This window comes from Carlito syrichta, unplaced genomic scaffold (assembly GCF_000164805.1).
Source record: "Carlito syrichta isolate Samal-C Ts95f unplaced genomic scaffold, Tarsius_syrichta-2.0.1 Scaffold305253, whole genome shotgun sequence".
NCBI classification, from domain to species: domain Eukaryota; kingdom Metazoa; phylum Chordata; class Mammalia; order Primates; family Tarsiidae; genus Carlito; species Carlito syrichta.
The window spans coordinates 544148-562846 of record NW_007249349.1 but is presented as its reverse complement, the minus strand read 5'-3'; the positions used below and the strand labels follow the sequence as shown (position 1 = coordinate 562846).

The following is an 18699-nucleotide window of genomic DNA, read 5'->3' as shown; positions in this document are numbered from 1 at the left end:
TAGCTTACTCCTTTCCCTCAAGACCCTGTGGGTTTAAATTTTCCACCTATACGTTTGTGGATTGGGAGGGAAAAAAAAACGACCTCAACCACTGGGCACTCAAACAGGGGTGAGAGTGCATATTTTTAGCTACCATAGGGATGCTATTGCCTTGGGAAGATGGGTCCTGCCTGGTGCTGTCTGGCATGGCCACTGCTTACCTTTCCTCGACATTTCACTGCCTTTGTGTATGTTGTTCATGAAGGTGAACTGAGGAAATGAACTCAGAGGCTCTCTGTCTCTCTGATGGTGAGAAAACATCAGATACACTGTTCCTGACTGATGACTGCAACAGTCCTTTCTTTGGGTCAGTTTTAGTAACTGCAGAAAGGGAGACTCACTCACAATGACCCCCAGCCACCTCCCATTCTGCAAGATTGTAATTCCATCATTCCTCCAGCAGCTAACAGGCAGGAGCTGGGGTGGGGGGTGAGGCCAGGTGCTGCCTGAGTGTCAGGTGGCAGGAAAAACCTGGGATAAATTTGGTTGGCTTATGTGGGTGTGTTGATCAAAACAGAAGTATGTGATGCTGGAGGAGGGAACTGGTTCACAGGTAATTCACGGACAGCAGGCGAGATGTCAGTGTATTCAAGGCTGGTATAGAGGTCAGAGGGACAATATGGGGAGAGAGACAAAATAGAGAGCAAGAAAACATTGAGCTCCAGACTTGGAACTCTGGGAGTCAGCAAAACTAAGAGTTTCACAGAGGCCTGGTCAATGACCGCATGAAACAGACCACTCTCAGATGCTGGTGACAGGGAGCCTGAGACACCTTTCCTGAGATGGTGGTATGGCGTTGCCGAAAGCATTTTTAAAAAGGGGGATGTGGACAGGAGTGGCATGGAACCGCGTGGTGCGGTTAGCTCCAAGGAAGGACTGGGCAGCAACTTGAGGGAGGGTTGAGGTGGGGACACACATGAGATCACAAGGGGAATGGACTTGGCTGGACGTGCGTGAGCTGGACAGTGCCAGCAGGCTTGGATTTCTTGTCACGGCAGTGGTGGCACACCTGTCACCGCCACTGAGGACCATGACTTGAGCTCCATGTTTTGTGCATCTACATGCCCCCGCCCCCACCCTGCACGTCTGGTATCACATGGAAGAGAAAAGGTAGCCAGGATTCCCAGGGTGGGGGGCATCTCAGACATTCTGAGTGGCAGATGCCAGGTGTGTGTGTGTGTGTGTGTGTGTGTGTGTGTGTGTGTGTACAGTCACACATGGGCCCACAAAGACACACACACAGACTCTCTTAGAAGAATGTGAGATATGGAACTTAGTATGCACTGTATCACTTTAGATATGTAGCCTGTATGTACCCGAGTGTGTGTGTGTGTGTGTGTGTGTGTGTGTGTGTGCGCACGTGTAGGTGTGTATAGGCACACATGGGTCCACCAAGACACACACAGAGACTCTCTTAGAAAAGTGTGCAGTATGAGACTTAGCGTGCACTGTGTCGTATACCGTATCTTGGGTATATACAGGATAAATATCTAAAATGATACAGTGCACGCTAAGTCCCATAATTCACATTCTTCTAAGAGAGTCTCTCTGTGTGTCTTTGTGGACCCATGTGTGACTGTACACCCCCCTCCCCACACACACTCAGATATATACAGGTTACATATCTAACATATCTGCACACTAAAACCCACACCTACACTCTCCTAGGAGAGTCTGTGTGTGTGTGTGTGTGTGTGTGTGTGTGTGTGTGTGTGTGTACAATGCAAAGGAGAAATGCTGTCTTAATGATTAAATGAAATCACACGGAGATCTAGGGAGGAAGACTTTTCAGTGTTGAATACAAAATCCACATTCTGTATGCTAAGTTGGTGGAACAAGGTGGAGGTGATCAGGGACATATATCTAGGATATGACATGGATGTAAAAATGACCCTCATGCCTACCATGTGGCTGGTATGACGCCAGGTGCAGAAGCTGCAAAGTGCATACTCGTGGAGACAGCTGAACCCGGCAGGGCTGGGACAGAAATGAGTCCCGAATCACTGGGAGGTCCCAAGGAAGAAGTGTCTACCTGTTTGTGTTAGAATCAGGAAGGTTTCCCAGAGGAGGTGGTCTCAGAGCATAGTGTGTGAGCAGGAATTTGCTGCCCAGATATGCAAGCATGGTAAGGAAAGGTGATTTTTGACCTCAGTGTGGATCACACAGACTGGAGTGGGTTGGGGTTGCAAAATAACCAGAACCTCTGGATGTGGGGTCTCCAGCATGCCTGACACAGGACGGAGAGAGATCACCTGGATAAGTCCATGGTGGTTGCAAGTGGACACAGGCCTGTGTGGGCAGGAGGAAGAACATGCTGGCAAATGGCATGTGCCACTGTCTTTACCACGTTATGCCCATGATGCAAGGTCTTTTGACAGAAAACCAACCTGGGCACAGTGGCTCATGCCTGTAATCCCAGCTCTTTAGGAGGTTGAGGAGGGAGGAGCTTGAGACCAGGAGTTTGAGACTAATCAAACTGGGCGGCATAGTGAGACCCCACCTCTATAATATATATATATATATATATATTTGAGTTGAAGTCTCACTTCGTCGCCCAGGCTGGAGTGCAGTGGCATACTCACAGCCACCCCAGTGTTGACTTGCTGTGCTCCGGCAATCCTACCGTCTCCGCCTTCCAAGTAACCGGAACTATTGGCAAGTGCCACTACACTTGGCTAATTTTTTTTTAAATTTATTGTAGAGACAAGGTCTAGCCAAGTTGCCCTGGTTGGTCTCGAACCCTCAGGCTCAGGCAATCCACTTGTCTTGGCCTCCCAAATGCTGCGATTACAGGCTGAGCCACCGAGCCTGGCTTATTTTTTTAAAAAAAATCAGCTAGTGTGGTGGTGCATGCCTACAGTCCCAGCTACTCAGAAAGCTGAGGTGGGAGGGTTGCAGGAGGCCACAGTGAGCTATGGTTGCACCACTGCACTCTGGCCTGGGTGAAAAAGTGAGATCCTGTATTAAAAAAAAAAAAGAAAAGTAACAAAGAAAAAGAAAACCACATGATGACAATTTTCATCCTTTTTATGACTTTCCCTATTTTCACCTAGTTCTGTGTGTATCTGGTTCCCTTAATGGGCACCACACCACTACCTAATGGCAGACTATTTTGGTAATAATACATTTTGATCTTGAGTTCCTATATCAATTACATTACACATGCCTTACCTCTATAATGTTATGAACAGATTCTCACTAAAATGATGTTGGTCTTAATGCAGAATTATTTCTAGCTTTCTGCCTATGTCAAGACACATTTTACAGGCATTTAATTTTTCCCCACAAAGCTTATAAAAGAAGTTGGTTCAATGGATCTCCAGTTCACATTCTTTGCACATGTATTAAGTATAAGCTCAATAAAATTTGCACAATAAAACCTCTATAAATCAACACTCCAGTTACCAAGTCATTCTGGAATCTGCAGAGGCTCCATGCAGGAAGAGTTCCAACCCCTGAGAAGAACCAAAGACCTATATTCTGTTCTTGGAAGCCACTAAGCCAATGCTCTTCTGAAAAAGATTTCTCAGTGTGCCAATTATGTCAGAGGTTCCACACTTTGTACTCTTAGATACAACTCTCTTGAAGAAAAGAAAAGAAAAAAGAAAAATCCCCAAAGCAATGCTCTGGAGTACCACACAGTCTCCCAGTTAGCAGAGAATCCTGGGGAATACAGCCTTTCTGTTTCCATGGCAACCTCCCCTCAAAGAATAGCTGTTTCCGGGAATCAAATAGGCCTTTACTACAAACAGGAGGTGATTACTGTCTATATGGAGGAAATGACAACCACACAGTTCATGTATCCTTGCAGTGAGGATGTAAGTCACCTTAAAGCAGAAGAGGCATCAATTTCCAACCCAGGTGTGGGATGTCAGGTAAGGGGTTTCTGGATACCATATTCCACATCTATCTTTGGAGTTTTCAAGGAAACGGGACCCTGGGTCCACCTTACAGTCCTGATGTGATCCCTTTAACACAGTCATGCCTTGCTTTGAGCCTATCAAAACCCTGCTTTATTTAATTTCACCTAAACTCCATCCTTCTCCCAAATCCTACGTATATGTGTGTTTTGGTTTTGTTTGGAGACCCTTGCTTCTGGTGTGTGGTCTCCCTCACTGCTAGGGGTCAATAAACCCGACATTGTCAGGTAACAGGTTTGTCTCAGTGGTCCTAGCTGGTTTGCTTAGGATGATAAATGAATCCAGGTTTAAGATTTTATTGGGAGAGTATGGGAGTTGTGAATATTGGTTAGGGTAAAAGTCAACTAATACTCCAAGCCCCAGAAGGATACTTTTTCTGCTATCCTTAGATTTGGGAATGTGTTTCAACTGGCATTTGTGTCAGCTTTCCACAATCTTGACTTGTAAATCAACTTTTAGATCTTCAAGTATGTGAGTGTATTATGTGATGATTAATGACCATATGTCTTCAGGAAGGATTAACTCGGCTGGCCTGGGTTGCTCAAACCCTGCACATTCCAAAGAAAGGCCTGTTTTCAGGACTGACCCTTGATCAGCTCCTAGGAGACAACCTCTGAGCTCTTGAAATATTCTGCCTGATCAGTGTTTTTCTGTGCCTAAGGTCTGGAGCCATGCTACATTGGCTTGACTTCTGGGGTGGTAAAGATTGAGTGATTACTGTCAGTCATGTAGGAGCTGCACACCTATGCGACTGACCCCAGTAAAAGCCTTAGACATCAAAGCTTGAGGGAGTGTCTCCAATTAACAAAACTTGGCATGTGATGTCACACATCACTGTTGGGAGAATTAAGTACAACTCTGCGCGACACTTGGAAGCTGGCGCCGGGTTTTTCCTGAATTTTGCTCGTGTGCCTTTCTCTTTGTGAATGCTAACCTGTGTAACCTTTTACTGTGATACATTGTAACCATGAGTACAATAGTTTTTCTAAGTCTTATAGGCCCTTCTTGAATCTTGACCGCCTGAGGGAGGTCCTGGAGACTCCAACACAGTACGTCACACCGTAGAGCTATTTCACAGATGGACACATGGAAGTGAGGATTTGCCACATCCCTTGGGCTGACCATGCATTCTTTGCTTGGAGTCCACAGGGACCCTCGCGTTCCCGGGACCAGGCTCACCTTTCCCGCAGGTCGTTGAACATTCTGTCATCCCAAGCTGCTTCCAGTTATGATCCCGGCTTCGCCGTGGGGGCTGCGGTGCTGGTGGCACGAAGTTGTCTGGCTGACGGGGAGAAAACCTGTCTGGATGCCTGACGGAGAAGGTCCGTGCTGTCTCCGAGGCGAAGATGTCAGGCGCCTCGCCATGCAAGTCGGTCTTCTCCTTGGTCCCTTCCTTCTCTTCTGCCTCCTCTTGGCTCCTGCTTTCTGTGACCAGCTGGCCGTTGAAGGACTCTCCTAGGTGAGGCAAGATCAGTTTGGACACTGAATTGTGAAGAGGAAATTGCTTCGGCATTAGAAATTACATAACATCAGGTCATTTCTAATTCATAGCACATAGGTGCATTCTATTTAAATAAGCAGATATTCATTTTCCTAATATTCAAAACAATATTAAAAATCAATATGAAAAAGATGAGCATCTCAGTAGGAGAAGTAGTCAAAGGCCACACAGACAATCTAAATAAAAAGAAATAGGCTGGGCATGGTGGCTCATGTCTGTAATCCTAGCACTTTGGGAAGCTGAAGTAAGAGGATTACTTGAGCCCAGGAGTTTGAGACCTGCCTGGGCAACATAGTGAAACCTTGTCTCTATATAAAAATAAATAAATAAAAATAAAATAAAAAATTAGCCAGACATGGTGGCACAGGCTTGTAGTCCCAGCTACTTGGGAGGCTGAGGCAGGAAGATTGCCTGAGCCCAGGAGGTCGAGGCTGTAGTGAGCCACAACCACTGCACTGCAGTGTGGGTGACAGTGTAAGACTCTGACTCCAAAAAAAAGAAACAATCAAAAGTCACACAAACATACTCAGCTTCACTCATAATTAAAGAAATACATATAGAGAGATAAACACATTCCCTCTATTTACCCAATGATAGAGATGGGAAAGTTTGGAAGCCCTGAAATCCCTAGACGCCTGCTGAAGGTGCAGGAAACACACTTCCATTCACAGTGGATGAGCCTGCAAAGAGATGCACAATCTTGGAGGGTAATTTGACACCGTCTATTTGAATTTTAAATGCAAATACCCTTTGATCTAGTGATCTGCTTCTAGGACATTTGCATTTCACACACACACACACACACACACACACACACACACACACACACACACACTTTTGTTGTTGAGAAAGCAGGATTTATTGAGAGGATAGAAAAGCTCCCACAGTGGGAGGAGACCCAAAGGGGTTGCCCCACACATATATTTGATACAGGGTTCCACTCTGTCACCCAGGCTAGAGTGCAGAGGTGTGAGCATAGCTCACTGCAGTCTTGAACCTGAACTCCTGGACTCGAGTGATCCTCCCACCTCAGCCTCCCAAGTAGCTGGGACTATAGGCACAGACCACCATGCTTGGGTAATTTTTAAAGTTTTTTTGTAGAGATGGGTCTTACTATGTTGCCCAGGCTGGTCTCAAAATCTTGGTCTCAAGTGATCCTTCTTCCTTGTCCTCCCAAAGGGCTGGGATTACAGGCATGAGTCACTGCAACTGGACTTCCATTCTTTTACATAAAGCTGTACTTACAACTATGATTAATAAAGTATTATTTGAAACAGCCAAACAGTAGAACAGGGGTACTGGTTAAAAATATTATACTACAACTATGAAATGGGATATTGTGTGATTTTTAAAAAGAAAGTAGCAAATATATGTTCTGACATGGAGACACGACACTGTATGTTGTTTGATGAAAGATAAAAGCTTAACACACATACAGATGTGGCAGGCCCCTCTTAGGAATATTAACTTGTGTTTGGTTTTCTATCTTTGTTTCTCCTCTTCCTCCTCCAGTCTGAAAGAGAAGCTGAGTCCTTGGATGTTCCTGCTTCCTTTTTCTGGAGCATGGAAAGTGCAAGCTACTTAAAGTCCATGGCTCTCCCTTCCTAAAGGGCAAACCTAGGCTCTCAGTAAGGGTAAAGTGGATGTTCCTGAGGGCCAGCCCAGAGGGAGGAGCAGGGAACAGTGGAGAGTGCATTTTGAGAGAGAGAGAGAGAGGAGGAGGAAGAGGAAGAGGAGGAGGTGGGAGGGAGGGGGAGAGAGAAGGGGAGAGAGAGAGGAGAGACACAGAGAAAAAGAGCAAGAGAAAATGAAAGAGAGGAAGAGAGAGAAAGAAAGAGAGAGGGGAGGGGAAGGGAGAGGGAGCGGGAGAGAGGGAGAGAGGAGAGGCACAAAGAAAGACAAACAGAGAGAAGGAGGGAGAAAGAGAGAGGAAAAGAAAGAGAGAGGGGATAGAGAGAGAGGGAGAGAAAGGGAGAAAAAGAGAAAGAGAGAGAGAGAGAGAAAGACACACACACACACAGAGAGAGAGAGACAGGAAGAGAGAGAGAGAGAGAGAGATTGAGAGACTTTTTCAAGGTGGAAGAGAGGCAGGATGTCTTGGGTTTTCTGAGCACCATGGGCCCTAGGGTGCACTGGGCAGCCTCCCAGGAGAAGACCACCTGGGATGAGTTTGGGGGCCTGACTGTCAGCCTCACCCAGCATCCTATGTTCCCCAGTGCAGGTTGGGAGGAGCAGAGCCCTAGCCTGAAGGTTGCAGGAGGCTGCCCCTGGAAGCACCTAGTGGATTTGGTATGGAGACACCAGAGGGTGGTGACCACTCAGACCCAAGATCCAGATCTCTACCCACACCTGAAGCACATGCATGTGTGTGTGGTTCCCATGCTGATTGTGGTGGAATCAGCACTAGTTTCAAATAAGGTTTAAGCTGAGGTTGAATTTAGATTAAACAATAGAAAATAATGGTATGAAATATTCCTTGTACACTTGGGATCTTAGACAGAGATTAAAATGGGCTGCAGACATGTTTGCATATGCACAGAAAAAGGACAAGGCAGAATCACACCAAACTGTTAAGAGAGATCTCCTCTGGGAAGAGCATAGGGCTGGGGGATGCTTTTTTTTTTTAAAAATAGATTATATATATTTTTTCCCGAGCAGTTTTAGGTTCATAGCAAAACGGAGTGGAAATTATGGAGTTCCCATACACCTCCTGCCACCACACAGACACAGGGTCTCCCACGACCAACATCCCACACCAGAGGGCTAGTACGTGTGTCACAACTGATGTCATTACATGGACACATGATAATCACCTAGAGTCCATAGTGTACGGAAGGGCTCACACTCAGTTTTGCGCCTCCTCTGGGTTGTCCACATGCATAATGACACGTCACCGCGATTACAAGATCATACACAGCAGGCTTACAATCCTCTGTGCTCCACCCATTCCTCTCTCCCTCCCTCCAGTCCCTGGCAACCATGGGTCTTTCTCCTGTCTCCACAGCTCTGACTTTTTCAGAATGTCATATAGTTGGAATCGAGCACTATATAGCCTTTTTTTCAGATTGGTTTCTTTCACTTGGCAACATACATTTAAGGTCCCTCCATGTCTCTTTGTGACTTGATGGCTCATTTCTTTTTAGATCTAATTGATATTCCCCTATCTGGATGTACCACGGTTTATCCTTTCACCTCCTGAAGAACATCTTGGTTGCCTCCAAGTGTTGGCAGTGATGGGGCAGTTGCTTTTGGCTTTGCATATTTCTATTCTAATTGAATATTTTAATATTCATGTATCATTTTAATATAAAATGAGGAGGCACATTCTAGAGTTACTTTAGGACACTAACTATTAGGGTTTTCTCCTTCCTATTACCAGTTCTTTCTTACTTAGTTGGCTAATTATGACACTATGGTTTAAAATATTATATCCAAATTAGACCAACACAATTGAGGCAAGGCTTGTTGGTATAAATGAGAATGTCCAAGATGTTATCAGACAAAAACATTTTTTCACCTTTTGGTACCTTGTATGTGCTGGGCATACACTAGGATGGACACCTAATTTATTTAATCTTCCTCCATACCCTTTCCTCACAAAACCACTTTAGAATGTAGTTGCCTTTTCTACATGTAGTCAGGGTCTCACTCTGTAGCCCAGGCTGGCGTGCAGGGGCATGATCACAGCTCACTGCAGCCTTGACCACCTAGGCTCAGGTGATCCTTCTACCTCAGCCTCATGAGTCACTGGGATTACAGGCATGGGCTGCCACACATGCCTGGCTTATTCTTCTGATTTATTTATTTACTTTTGGTAGAGAAACGGTCTTGCTCTGTTGCCTAGGCTGGTCTCAAACTCATGGGCTCAAGCTATTCTCCTGCCTCAGCCTCCCAAAGAGCTGGAATTACAGGCGTGAACCATCATGACCAACCAAGTTTTTTTCTTTATTTTATAGACTGGGAATGTGTTCAGAGAAGTTATTGACTTGCCTGAGGGTGCACAGTAAGAAAGATGGCAGAAAGGGATTCAAACTCCAGGCCTCCGGACTCTATTGCCATGAAGAAGGAAGCTGGGTTTATGATGCCCTTCCCATACCAACTTTTTCCAGCTGACCCTTCCTGGCCTCCCTTGTCCCGGGCAGCTGATCCTGGAACCCTCATGCTACTTGTGAGCTGAGGCCCATCAACTCTGTTAGCAATCATCTCTATCCTCTCTATCTTTAAATGGTCCCTCCAATTGTCCCCTAAGTCAGCAACAGACTCCAGAAATCTGAATAATTTGCCATCTACACTTGGTTTCTCTGAGTGTGCATTGTTTCTGGAGAGGGCATACAAATTTTGTTGGCCTGAGAGTGCTGACTTGGAGTTTGGACAACGTACCCACTCCATGTCTGGGATGCCCAGGCTGTTGTTTCCAGGCTGCTAGGTAGTCCTCCCCAATGTGTGGCCATCAGATAACCTAGTTATCCCATCCATAGACCAGAAGAGGATGGATAGGTCAGACCTGGCATCTGTCCTCTTACTTTCTAGGATAGACATTGGACCAGGCAGTCTTGAGGCTGTATAATAAGCACAGAGTCTGGTCACATAGGCCAGCTGGGGATCACTACCCATGTGTGGGACCTGGACAAGTAACTTAATCTCCCTAAGCTTCCATTCTTTACTCTTTTTGGTTTTTTTTTTTTTTTTGAGTTGAGGTCTCATATTGTCACCCAGGCTGGAGTACAATGCAGTCCACTGCAGCTTCAACCTGCTATGCTAAGGTAATCCTCCTGCCTCAGTCACCTATGAATAGCTGGGACTATAAGCATGCACTACCACACCTGGCTAAATTTTTTTATGTTGTGTAGAGATGAGGTCTTGCTATGCTGCCTAGGCTGATCTCAAACTCCTGGGCTCAAAGCAATCCTCTTGCCTTAGCCTCCCAAAGTGCTGGGATTACAAGTGTGATCCAGTTCTTCTGGCCCATTTCCTTACTCTTGAGGCTAATAATAGTACCTTCCTTTGAGTACTTCTCACTGTTGTGAGAGTTCAAAGAGTTGATTTCTGCAAAGTGCTCAGCATGGTGTGTGGCATACAGCAAGGCCTTGGTGCACGTGAGCTATTATTATAATTAATGGGTCCACACACCTTCCTATTCTAAAGAAGGAAAAAACTATCTGCATTTGGGCAGGGGCTCCGTCGTCAATTGGTGGAGAGATATCTGCAAAGCCAGAGGGCTGTCCCAGCCCCAGTGCCAACTGAGTGGAAAGCTGTATGCTCTGTCTAAACAGAGCCCACTGGGAAGACCCAGCATGGATTGTCATTGAACTCATCATTTTTTTCTTATTGGTCAAAATATTGTTAACAGAAGCAAAAGGGAGGCCAGGGGCGGTGGCTTATGCCTGTCATCCCTGCACTTTGGGAGACAGAGGTGAGAGGAATGACTGAGCCTAGGCATTTGAGACCAGCCTGGGCAACATGGCAAGACCTTGTCTCTACAATAAACTAAAAAATTATCCAGGTGTGGTGATGCATGCCTGCAGTTTCAGCTACTTTGAAGGCTGAGGCAGAAGGATTGCCTGAACTCAGCAGGTCAAGGCTGCAGTAGCTGTGAGTGTGTCACTGCACTCCAGCCTGGGTGACAGAGTGAGACTACAATTCCAAAAAAAAAAAAAAAGAAAGAAAGAAGAAGAAGCAGCAGCAGCAAAAGTGGACAAAGAAAAAAGGCGTATGGTAGAGAGATGATAATGGCCCCAAGATGTACACGTCCTAATCCCTGGAACCTGTGAGTGTCTTACCTTGTGTAGCAAAAAGAATTCTGCAGATGTGATTAAATCAAACATTTTGAGATGGGGAGATTATCCTGGATTATTTAGGTGTCCCCCGCCATAGTGTACTATCAAGCATCCTTATGAAGGAAAGACAAAGGAGGATGAGGGTGAGATTGACTTGGTAAGGGAAGAGGGCCAGAATCAGAGGAAGATTTGGAGGTGCCATCCTGCTGGTTTTGAAGGTGGAGAAAGGAATCAAGGGATACAGGCAGCCTCCAGAAGCTGAAAAAGACAAGGAAATGGGTTTTCTCAACCAAGAGCCTCTGGAGGCAGCGTAGCCCTGCTGACACCTTGATTTTGGTCCATGAAATCCATTGCCGACAACTAACCTCCAGAACTGTAAGACAGTACATATGTGTGTTAAACCACTACATTCGAGGTCATTTGCTAGAGCTGCAATAGAAAGCTAATCTAAAGGTCTTTCAAGATGTTGAACTGGGAAGGTAGACCCAGGATGCTGTCTGCATGGTTGAATCGAATGAATGGAACAGTCTCATGTGCGAAGGCTCAAATGGAGTGGCTGCTTTCATATCAAGGCCACATACTGTGAAATATATGTCCATGGGTTTTCTCTATATTGACTGAGAGATAGAGAGTATATGCATAAGGAGAGAGAGAGGGAGTGAGAGAGAGGGGGAGAGGGGGGGAGAGAGAGAGAGAGAGAGAGAGAGAGAGAGAGAGAGAGAGAGAGTTTAAAAGGCAATGACCGTGAGCATAAGTGGCAGTTAAACAGAGGTCTTACCTGGTCTCCTATGAGGTGGCACCTGTGGGCTGATGGCGTTGGTTCCCATGATAACGTATTCATAATGGACTCCTGGGTTAGGCTGCTGGTGTATCATCTGACAACACAAAAGTCAATGTTACTGCACTGGGCACACACACCCCACACCCCTTCTCCTGATGGCTTGGGGCTCCGTGAGCATAAATGGTTCTACTGATAAATGATTGGGCTAATTTACATCTGGTAACACTCATGAACTGTCAGGTCGGTGTGCTGAGTTGGTGCCATGGGTACGCAAAGAAATGCACAGAAGGTAGATTAGGAAAAAGGGAGCTTAATTAGAAAGTAGATCAGAGAAAGAGTGGATCCATTTCCCCAAGAGTGGAAAAGGGACCAGAGGTTTACAGGAAATGCCGGCCCCAATTGTTCAGGACTGAAGGCTTCTGAGGCTTTTTTTTAGGGTGGCTGGTAAGCATTCTTGGGTGAGATTACAAAGAGAGCTGGCTCTCTGGTGAAGTTCTGTGTCCTCGTATCTCTGATGACTGGATTGATGGGGGTTGGTCAGTCACACAGATAAGAAGGGCTGGGCCAGTAGCTGGAAGACAAATTCTTGGGACAAGGATGAGATGTTCACCTTAATGTCCGTGACCAAGTAGAATGAAGCTCATCTAGGGACTGGAAAACTGGTTGTTTTTAAGTTAATTATTATTGCTGGGTATGCAGCATTGACTCTAGTACATGATGAGATCTGCTCAAGGTGACCAGAGAAACACTATTTTGGGCTCTGTCCTTTCATCGACCTGTGACAGATTAAACAAAGGTATTTCCAGATGGCTTTTCATCATTTACTTTTGAAGATTGAAGAACTAAGTCACTGAGCAGGTCAGAAGAACACTAGGCTAAGAGTCAAGATGTTATACATTCCAAACAGAGAGATGGAACCTTTCTGTGGCTCCCAACCATCCTGTACCATGACTGAGATTTTGCCCAGGGCTCTTGAAATGTCCAAAATAGATCAATACGCTTACAATGCAAGAGAGCCTGTTTGGACACTAGGTGGCGAGACAGAGTCACTCCAGCAGGACCAGATTGCCTTGGCAGAACCTTTCCTTAAAGTCCTCTGCCTCACAGGTGAGGCCTTTTACAGGTCTGCCCAGTCCTCCCCCCTTGGGTTGGCTCCATAGATCCCTTTCATTCATGGAAAGCTCAAGAACCACAACGAGAAGGGGTCAAGAATACAGGTATAGGCCGGGAATCTTTCTGGGTCATATTCTCTCAAAACAGAATAGCAAACAGGAAGCTGCAGAGGGCTGTGGAAGTCAGCAGGTGAACACTGGGACGAAAACACAACACACACAAGCATGGCCCAGCAGAATTACTTCCTCTCTGTTGGAGAATCAAAGTGCTTCCTGTCTGTGGCTTTCCTAGTGGGGAGCAGGGTGGCAGGCTAAACGCAATGGCAGAATAAGAATCTACAGTGCAGACATGAGCCAAGCAAGGACACATGGTCATGCTTTGACATTTCTGTCTTTCCTGCTTTATAAAGTGGCTCTCCTGTTGACCCACTGGGTAACCTAGCTCAAGTCCCTTAACCCCCTTGGCTTCTGATTTCTTCATTAGAGGAGGAGGTTGGACTCACAGCCCATTTCAGAAGTCCTTCCTAGCTACAAGCATTTCTGAGTCACTCCTGCATGGGTGGGACCTGGGTCTCTTCTTCCCACTTATGCCATAGTCTCCTACCCTCTCCCTACTTGTGAAATGGTTCTTCATTCTAGAAATCACCCAAAGGGAGGCAGACACGGGAATGATGGAGATTGTCGTACCCAGGAACCCATCCCAAACCATCGGTGTTGGGAATATATGGCAGTAAGCACAGGACTGCCAAGGGGACACAGCTGCGTGACCTCAGGTTTCTGCTGTCCACCCCAAACCCCTCATTTCCCTTTTCACACAATCAGTTGCTCGGTCTGTGGCTGGAAATCCTCTCTCCGTCTCCCGTGCCTCTTTGCGTGAACATTCTGCCAGTGCAAACCGTATCCCGTTTATGAAATTATTGTTGGCTTCTACTTGTAGACCACCCACAGTCGACTTTTCACAACCTGAGCTTTTACCTCTGATGCCATTCGAAATCTACCCAGAGTTAACCAACCAACCGGACAGTCTAAAAAAAATCCAAAATTAACTATAACAAGACTTTCTTTGTAATTTTGAGTCCACTTGTCCTAAGAGGAATGGACACAGAACTGTCTAGGTACAGAAGTAACAACAACACAAGTAATACTATTCCTAAATTTCTCTGACAAAGTAAACAGGTAGACTAGCATGGCGTTGGGGACAGTGAGAGTATATATAGTTGTGGGTGAGCTCATTCTTTGTATCCAAATGTTATTTCAAGCTTTTATTTCTTGCTACCCTTTATTTCCTGATCTTTTAAGAAGGCTGGAATCTAGTGGCTTCCTTTAAAAATAAGGACCTTTGTAAATTCTTGGGCAGCTTACTATTTTAGTTTCATGTGAAGTAAATTAAAGTTCTGTCTTCTGAAGCAGGGAACTTCTAGTAAACCTCCATAGTGTTACTCCAAGATTTATTGTTTCGTCTGGAATCCTCAATCAAGCTCTCCTTTCTTCGTTTGCTTGAACAGAGTTTGAAGAGGGTTGGGAGCCATGAGAGGTTCCGCCTTGCTTTAGGGCGTTTGCTTTCTTTTGCCATAAAAGCAAACACGCCAAATTAGCATTATAAGGCAAGAGCCTGGAGGAGAGCCCCAGTGCTCATGAAATAAAGGATATGTTTTGCCTCTGATTTGGTTCAGCAAGTAAAATGGGTTTTTACTGGGTCAATAAACTCAGAGGGTAATAAGCATCTGGTAGAGTGGAAGGTTTCTACAAGCGAGGTGCATTCAGAGGTGAATGGCTACGAGGAACGCCAAGCATTTCGGGGGAACCTCGGTAAAATCCTCTTGAAGAAATATACTGAGCACAGGCAGTGATTTGTTGCTCATGTGTTGTGTGTCTCTCAGAAGCAACACGACACAATGGTACCAAATCCAGAGAATAGTTCAGAGACTCACATAGACATCCAAGATCTCGTTTGTGGGACCTTCGGCCAAAAAGGACTCTCCAGCGGTGCTCGAGATCTCATTTGGACGCTTGTAGGTGAACATGGTCCCTCCGCCCTCATATTTTCCTGGACGGTCAATTGCCCAGTTCCCATTGATGATGGAGCGGCCGGAACGGCTTCGTAAGGCTGTTGAGAAAAATGAGACAGTTCCTCGGGTAAGTCCAGGATGAGCAAAAGAGGCAGAACCAATTCCCTCAGTTGCCAGCTTCTTTATGTGTCAAGATTTTGTAGGATCTGCTAGGGGCCAGGCATTGAGCTATGCCCTGGGTGGGCACCATTTGGTGTCTAGGTCACATCCTCTTGGGTTTAATCACTTTCTACCCACTTCAATCCCTTCTATCACTTGGACTTAGTATAGAAGTGAGGGCGGGGGGCGGTCAGGGGAAAAAGATGCAGACAATGGGAGCGAAAGGAGAAAATTAGAGGAGGAAGAGAAAAAGGAGGGGGGGAAGGGAAACTCATTTTTATTTTATACCACTATCCAGGTAAGAGGTTGCTTACTGGCAGCCCATGAGCTGATTTTGGCCCAGAGATGGGATTAGTTTGGCTTCTGCTGTGTTTTTTGTTTTTTTTTTAATAATTGAGCCCAAATTTAAGAATTGAAAGATTTCACATAAAAAATTTAGAGTTCTAGTTTCTCTTGTAAACCCGGAAGACATGTTAGCATTGGCTCCACATTCCCTCATGGCAGCAGTCAACCGGAGCTGAGGAAGACTGTTCCTTTTAGATGGGGCCTACATGCTTCAGTTTGACTCAATCCCCACCACTCCCTGTTGCTTTCCACCACTTAGGCTACATCTCGTTGTGTTACCCATGATTTCTCCTATTTGTCATGTTTGCACTGTTCATGTTCTTACAGCATTTTCTTATCATTCTACTTGTTTGTCTACTAAAAGTGGCAAAGGTAAACCCAGACCAAGCGGGTCACATGATTTACTTCTCTGCCTGGTCAGCTTCGTTTACTTCTTCCTGACTCCTGTGGACGTTTGAGGGGTGGACTGAGCTAGATACTCCTGTGTACACCATTAAATTGAATCCTCACACATTGCTGAGCCGATGTCATGATCCTTGTTTTCTCAGAGAGTGGTTCAGAGTTGTGAGGGAACTTGTTCAAGTTCATGAGGACCATAGGTGACAGACCTGTGACTTGTGGCCTGCACTCAGCAGGAAGATAAGAACACAGAAGAAAGGCAAGGAACAAGGTGTTAGAATGAATAGAACAGAATAGAATGAGCAGGTGTTAGATCTGCAGGTAGAGTTTCTTCAGCTGTTTTGTACCTTGAAACCCACAAGCTAATGGCAGGTTGGATTTAAAGAAGTTCCTGTTTCAAGTGCTTCTTACACAGTGGGCCTGTGATGGTCACTGGCTCTTTGTATTTTCTCTTTACAGAGTTTCTAAATCTAACTTTTTCTAATTTATTGTGAAAACATTGACATATAAACAAAAGTAATGAGAATAATATACAAGGATGACTCCCCCAAAACCTGGAATTTATTTATAAAAAATTGTGTATTTACTCTTACATGTTTAAACTTCAGTCACCTTCAAAGGACTCTCTGATGCCATACACCTATAAGAGATGCTTTTTTCAATGCTCAAAACCATTTTTGAACCTGTCCATTTTGATACTTTTTAGTGCTTCTGCCAAGTTTTGTTTCACCTCTTCCACAATGGCAAACCGTTTTTCTTTGAGAACTTTTTTCATCCAGGGAAACAACAACAACAACAAAAAAGTCCCTTGGGGTGAGATTGGATGAAAACGGAGGGTAGGGCACAGGGGTCATATTGTTTTTGGTTAAAAACTGCTGAACCCTTAGTGCAGTGCAGGCAGGTGTGCTCATAAATCACCCTTCATGAAATGGGAAAACATGTTGAAAGAATCTCCACAAAAAATTCACTGAAGCTGAACGCAGCCTCTCACAACAATGCTTGCTGGTCCACAGATGCCGATGGGTTCCTAGAACACTTAGACCACTACAAGGGGCCCGCTCTCTAAAAGGATGACTCCAGGTTATTTTGCGTCCCCCTCATAATATACCCCAAGTACCCATAAGTCAGCTTCAACAGTGATCAACTCAACTTGACGCGGTTTCACTTTGCAAATCCCAAACCCAATTTATCCTTACACTTTTCAGAAGGGATCATTAAAATATAGAAACTCTTTTTCTTCAACCCATTTTCGGCAGCGTTTCCACAATGGGCCTTCACAGAGGCCAGGCCTGCAGAGTCAGACGTTCCACAAACAGACAAAAGAGTCTCCAAACACGAGGTGGCCTCCCCCTGCAGACTCCATTCCCGGCTGGCTGGTTGCCATGGTTACTGGACAGCACAGCTGTGGAACTCAGACTACTGAGTTATAAAATCAATCTAGCTTACTGAGTGACAAAGAAGGGTATGGGTGGAAATTGAAGAAGGATAGGTTTGGGACTACTCTTTACCAAGAAACACACTTGAGAGTGGTCCATCTGGTGTCTCCATTTCTTCATGTCCCTCTAATTCCTCAACGATCTCCAGTCTGGCTCCTGTCTCCATCATTCCACTGAGGAAATCTAAGTTGGTGTTGTCAAGACCTCCATGTTGCTCAGTCTCAGTGGCATGCAAAACTATTCCATTCTATTGTTTTTTTTTGTTTGAATCGGGTTTCATTCTGTTTATCACAGCTCATCTCGGCCTCAACCTCCTGGGCTCAGGCGATTCTTTTGCCTCAGCCTCCCAAGTAGCTGGGACTACAGGTGAATGCTGCTATACTCAGCTAATTTTTAAAGTTTTTGTAGAGACGAGGTCTCACTATATTGCCCAGGCTGGTTTTGAATTCCTGAACTCAAACAATACTCCTGCCTTTGGCCTCTCAAAGTGCTGGGATTATAGGTGTGAGCCACCACACCTGGCCTATTCCATCCTGTTTGACAGCCTCTCCCATTGACTTCTGGGACACCACACTCAGCTTGCTTTCTCCTGCTTTTGAGCTGTCCATTTCTGTTTTCTTTTCAGTCTCGTCTTTCTCTACTCGGCCACTAAATGTTAGAGTTCCTTAAAGATTAAGAGCTGACTGGCTCTGGAACTGTATTTTATGAGCAACTTCATCTATACCCTTGACTTCAATTACTGTATGCCAATGACTTCCACATTAATGTTTCCAGCCCAGACTTTGCCTCTGGCCTTAGACTTTTGTTTAATTGCCTACTTATCAGCTTTACTTGGATGTCCTGTCTAAGATTGAACCCTTCCCAGCCTCTTTCAGTGTTTTGTATCTCAGTAAATGGTACTAATAAAATCCCAGGAGCCATCCCAGACACCTCTCTTCCTTAGCCCCCATATCTAATCCATCGTCAAACTTATTTAACCTCCATACTCCTTGAACCTATCTGCCTCTCTTCATGCCCACTGCCTTAATCCATGGGATCTCATCTGGACTAATAAAAAAACATTTTATAATTGATCTTCTGGTTTTTCTCCTTTTCAGCGAGAACAGTATTTTCAGAATGCACATTAGACAGATCAACTCTGACTCAGTCCTTCAAGGGCTTTTCTGTTGCTCTTTTGGGAAAAAGTCTCCAATCACCAGTGGCCTTGTCCTCCAGGTGATG

General features: G+C 45.3%; 1 protein-coding gene across 1 annotated transcript in view; it reads right to left on the bottom strand.

Annotated features, from left to right (window-relative positions):
• The window catches only part of THSD4 (thrombospondin type 1 domain containing 4), a 215628-nt gene that overhangs the window by 23487 nt on the left and 173442 nt on the right, over nt 1–18699 (bottom strand). Inside the window, exons 3-5 of the mRNA XM_008061449.1 lie at nt 15062–15237; nt 12016–12112; nt 5139–5414 (exon numbers count right to left, since the gene is read on the bottom strand). Of these exons, the coding sequence (XP_008059640.1) occupies nt 5139–5414; nt 12016–12112; nt 15062–15237 (549 nt within the window). The remainder of the gene's footprint in view (nt 1–5138; nt 5415–12015; nt 12113–15061; nt 15238–18699) is intronic.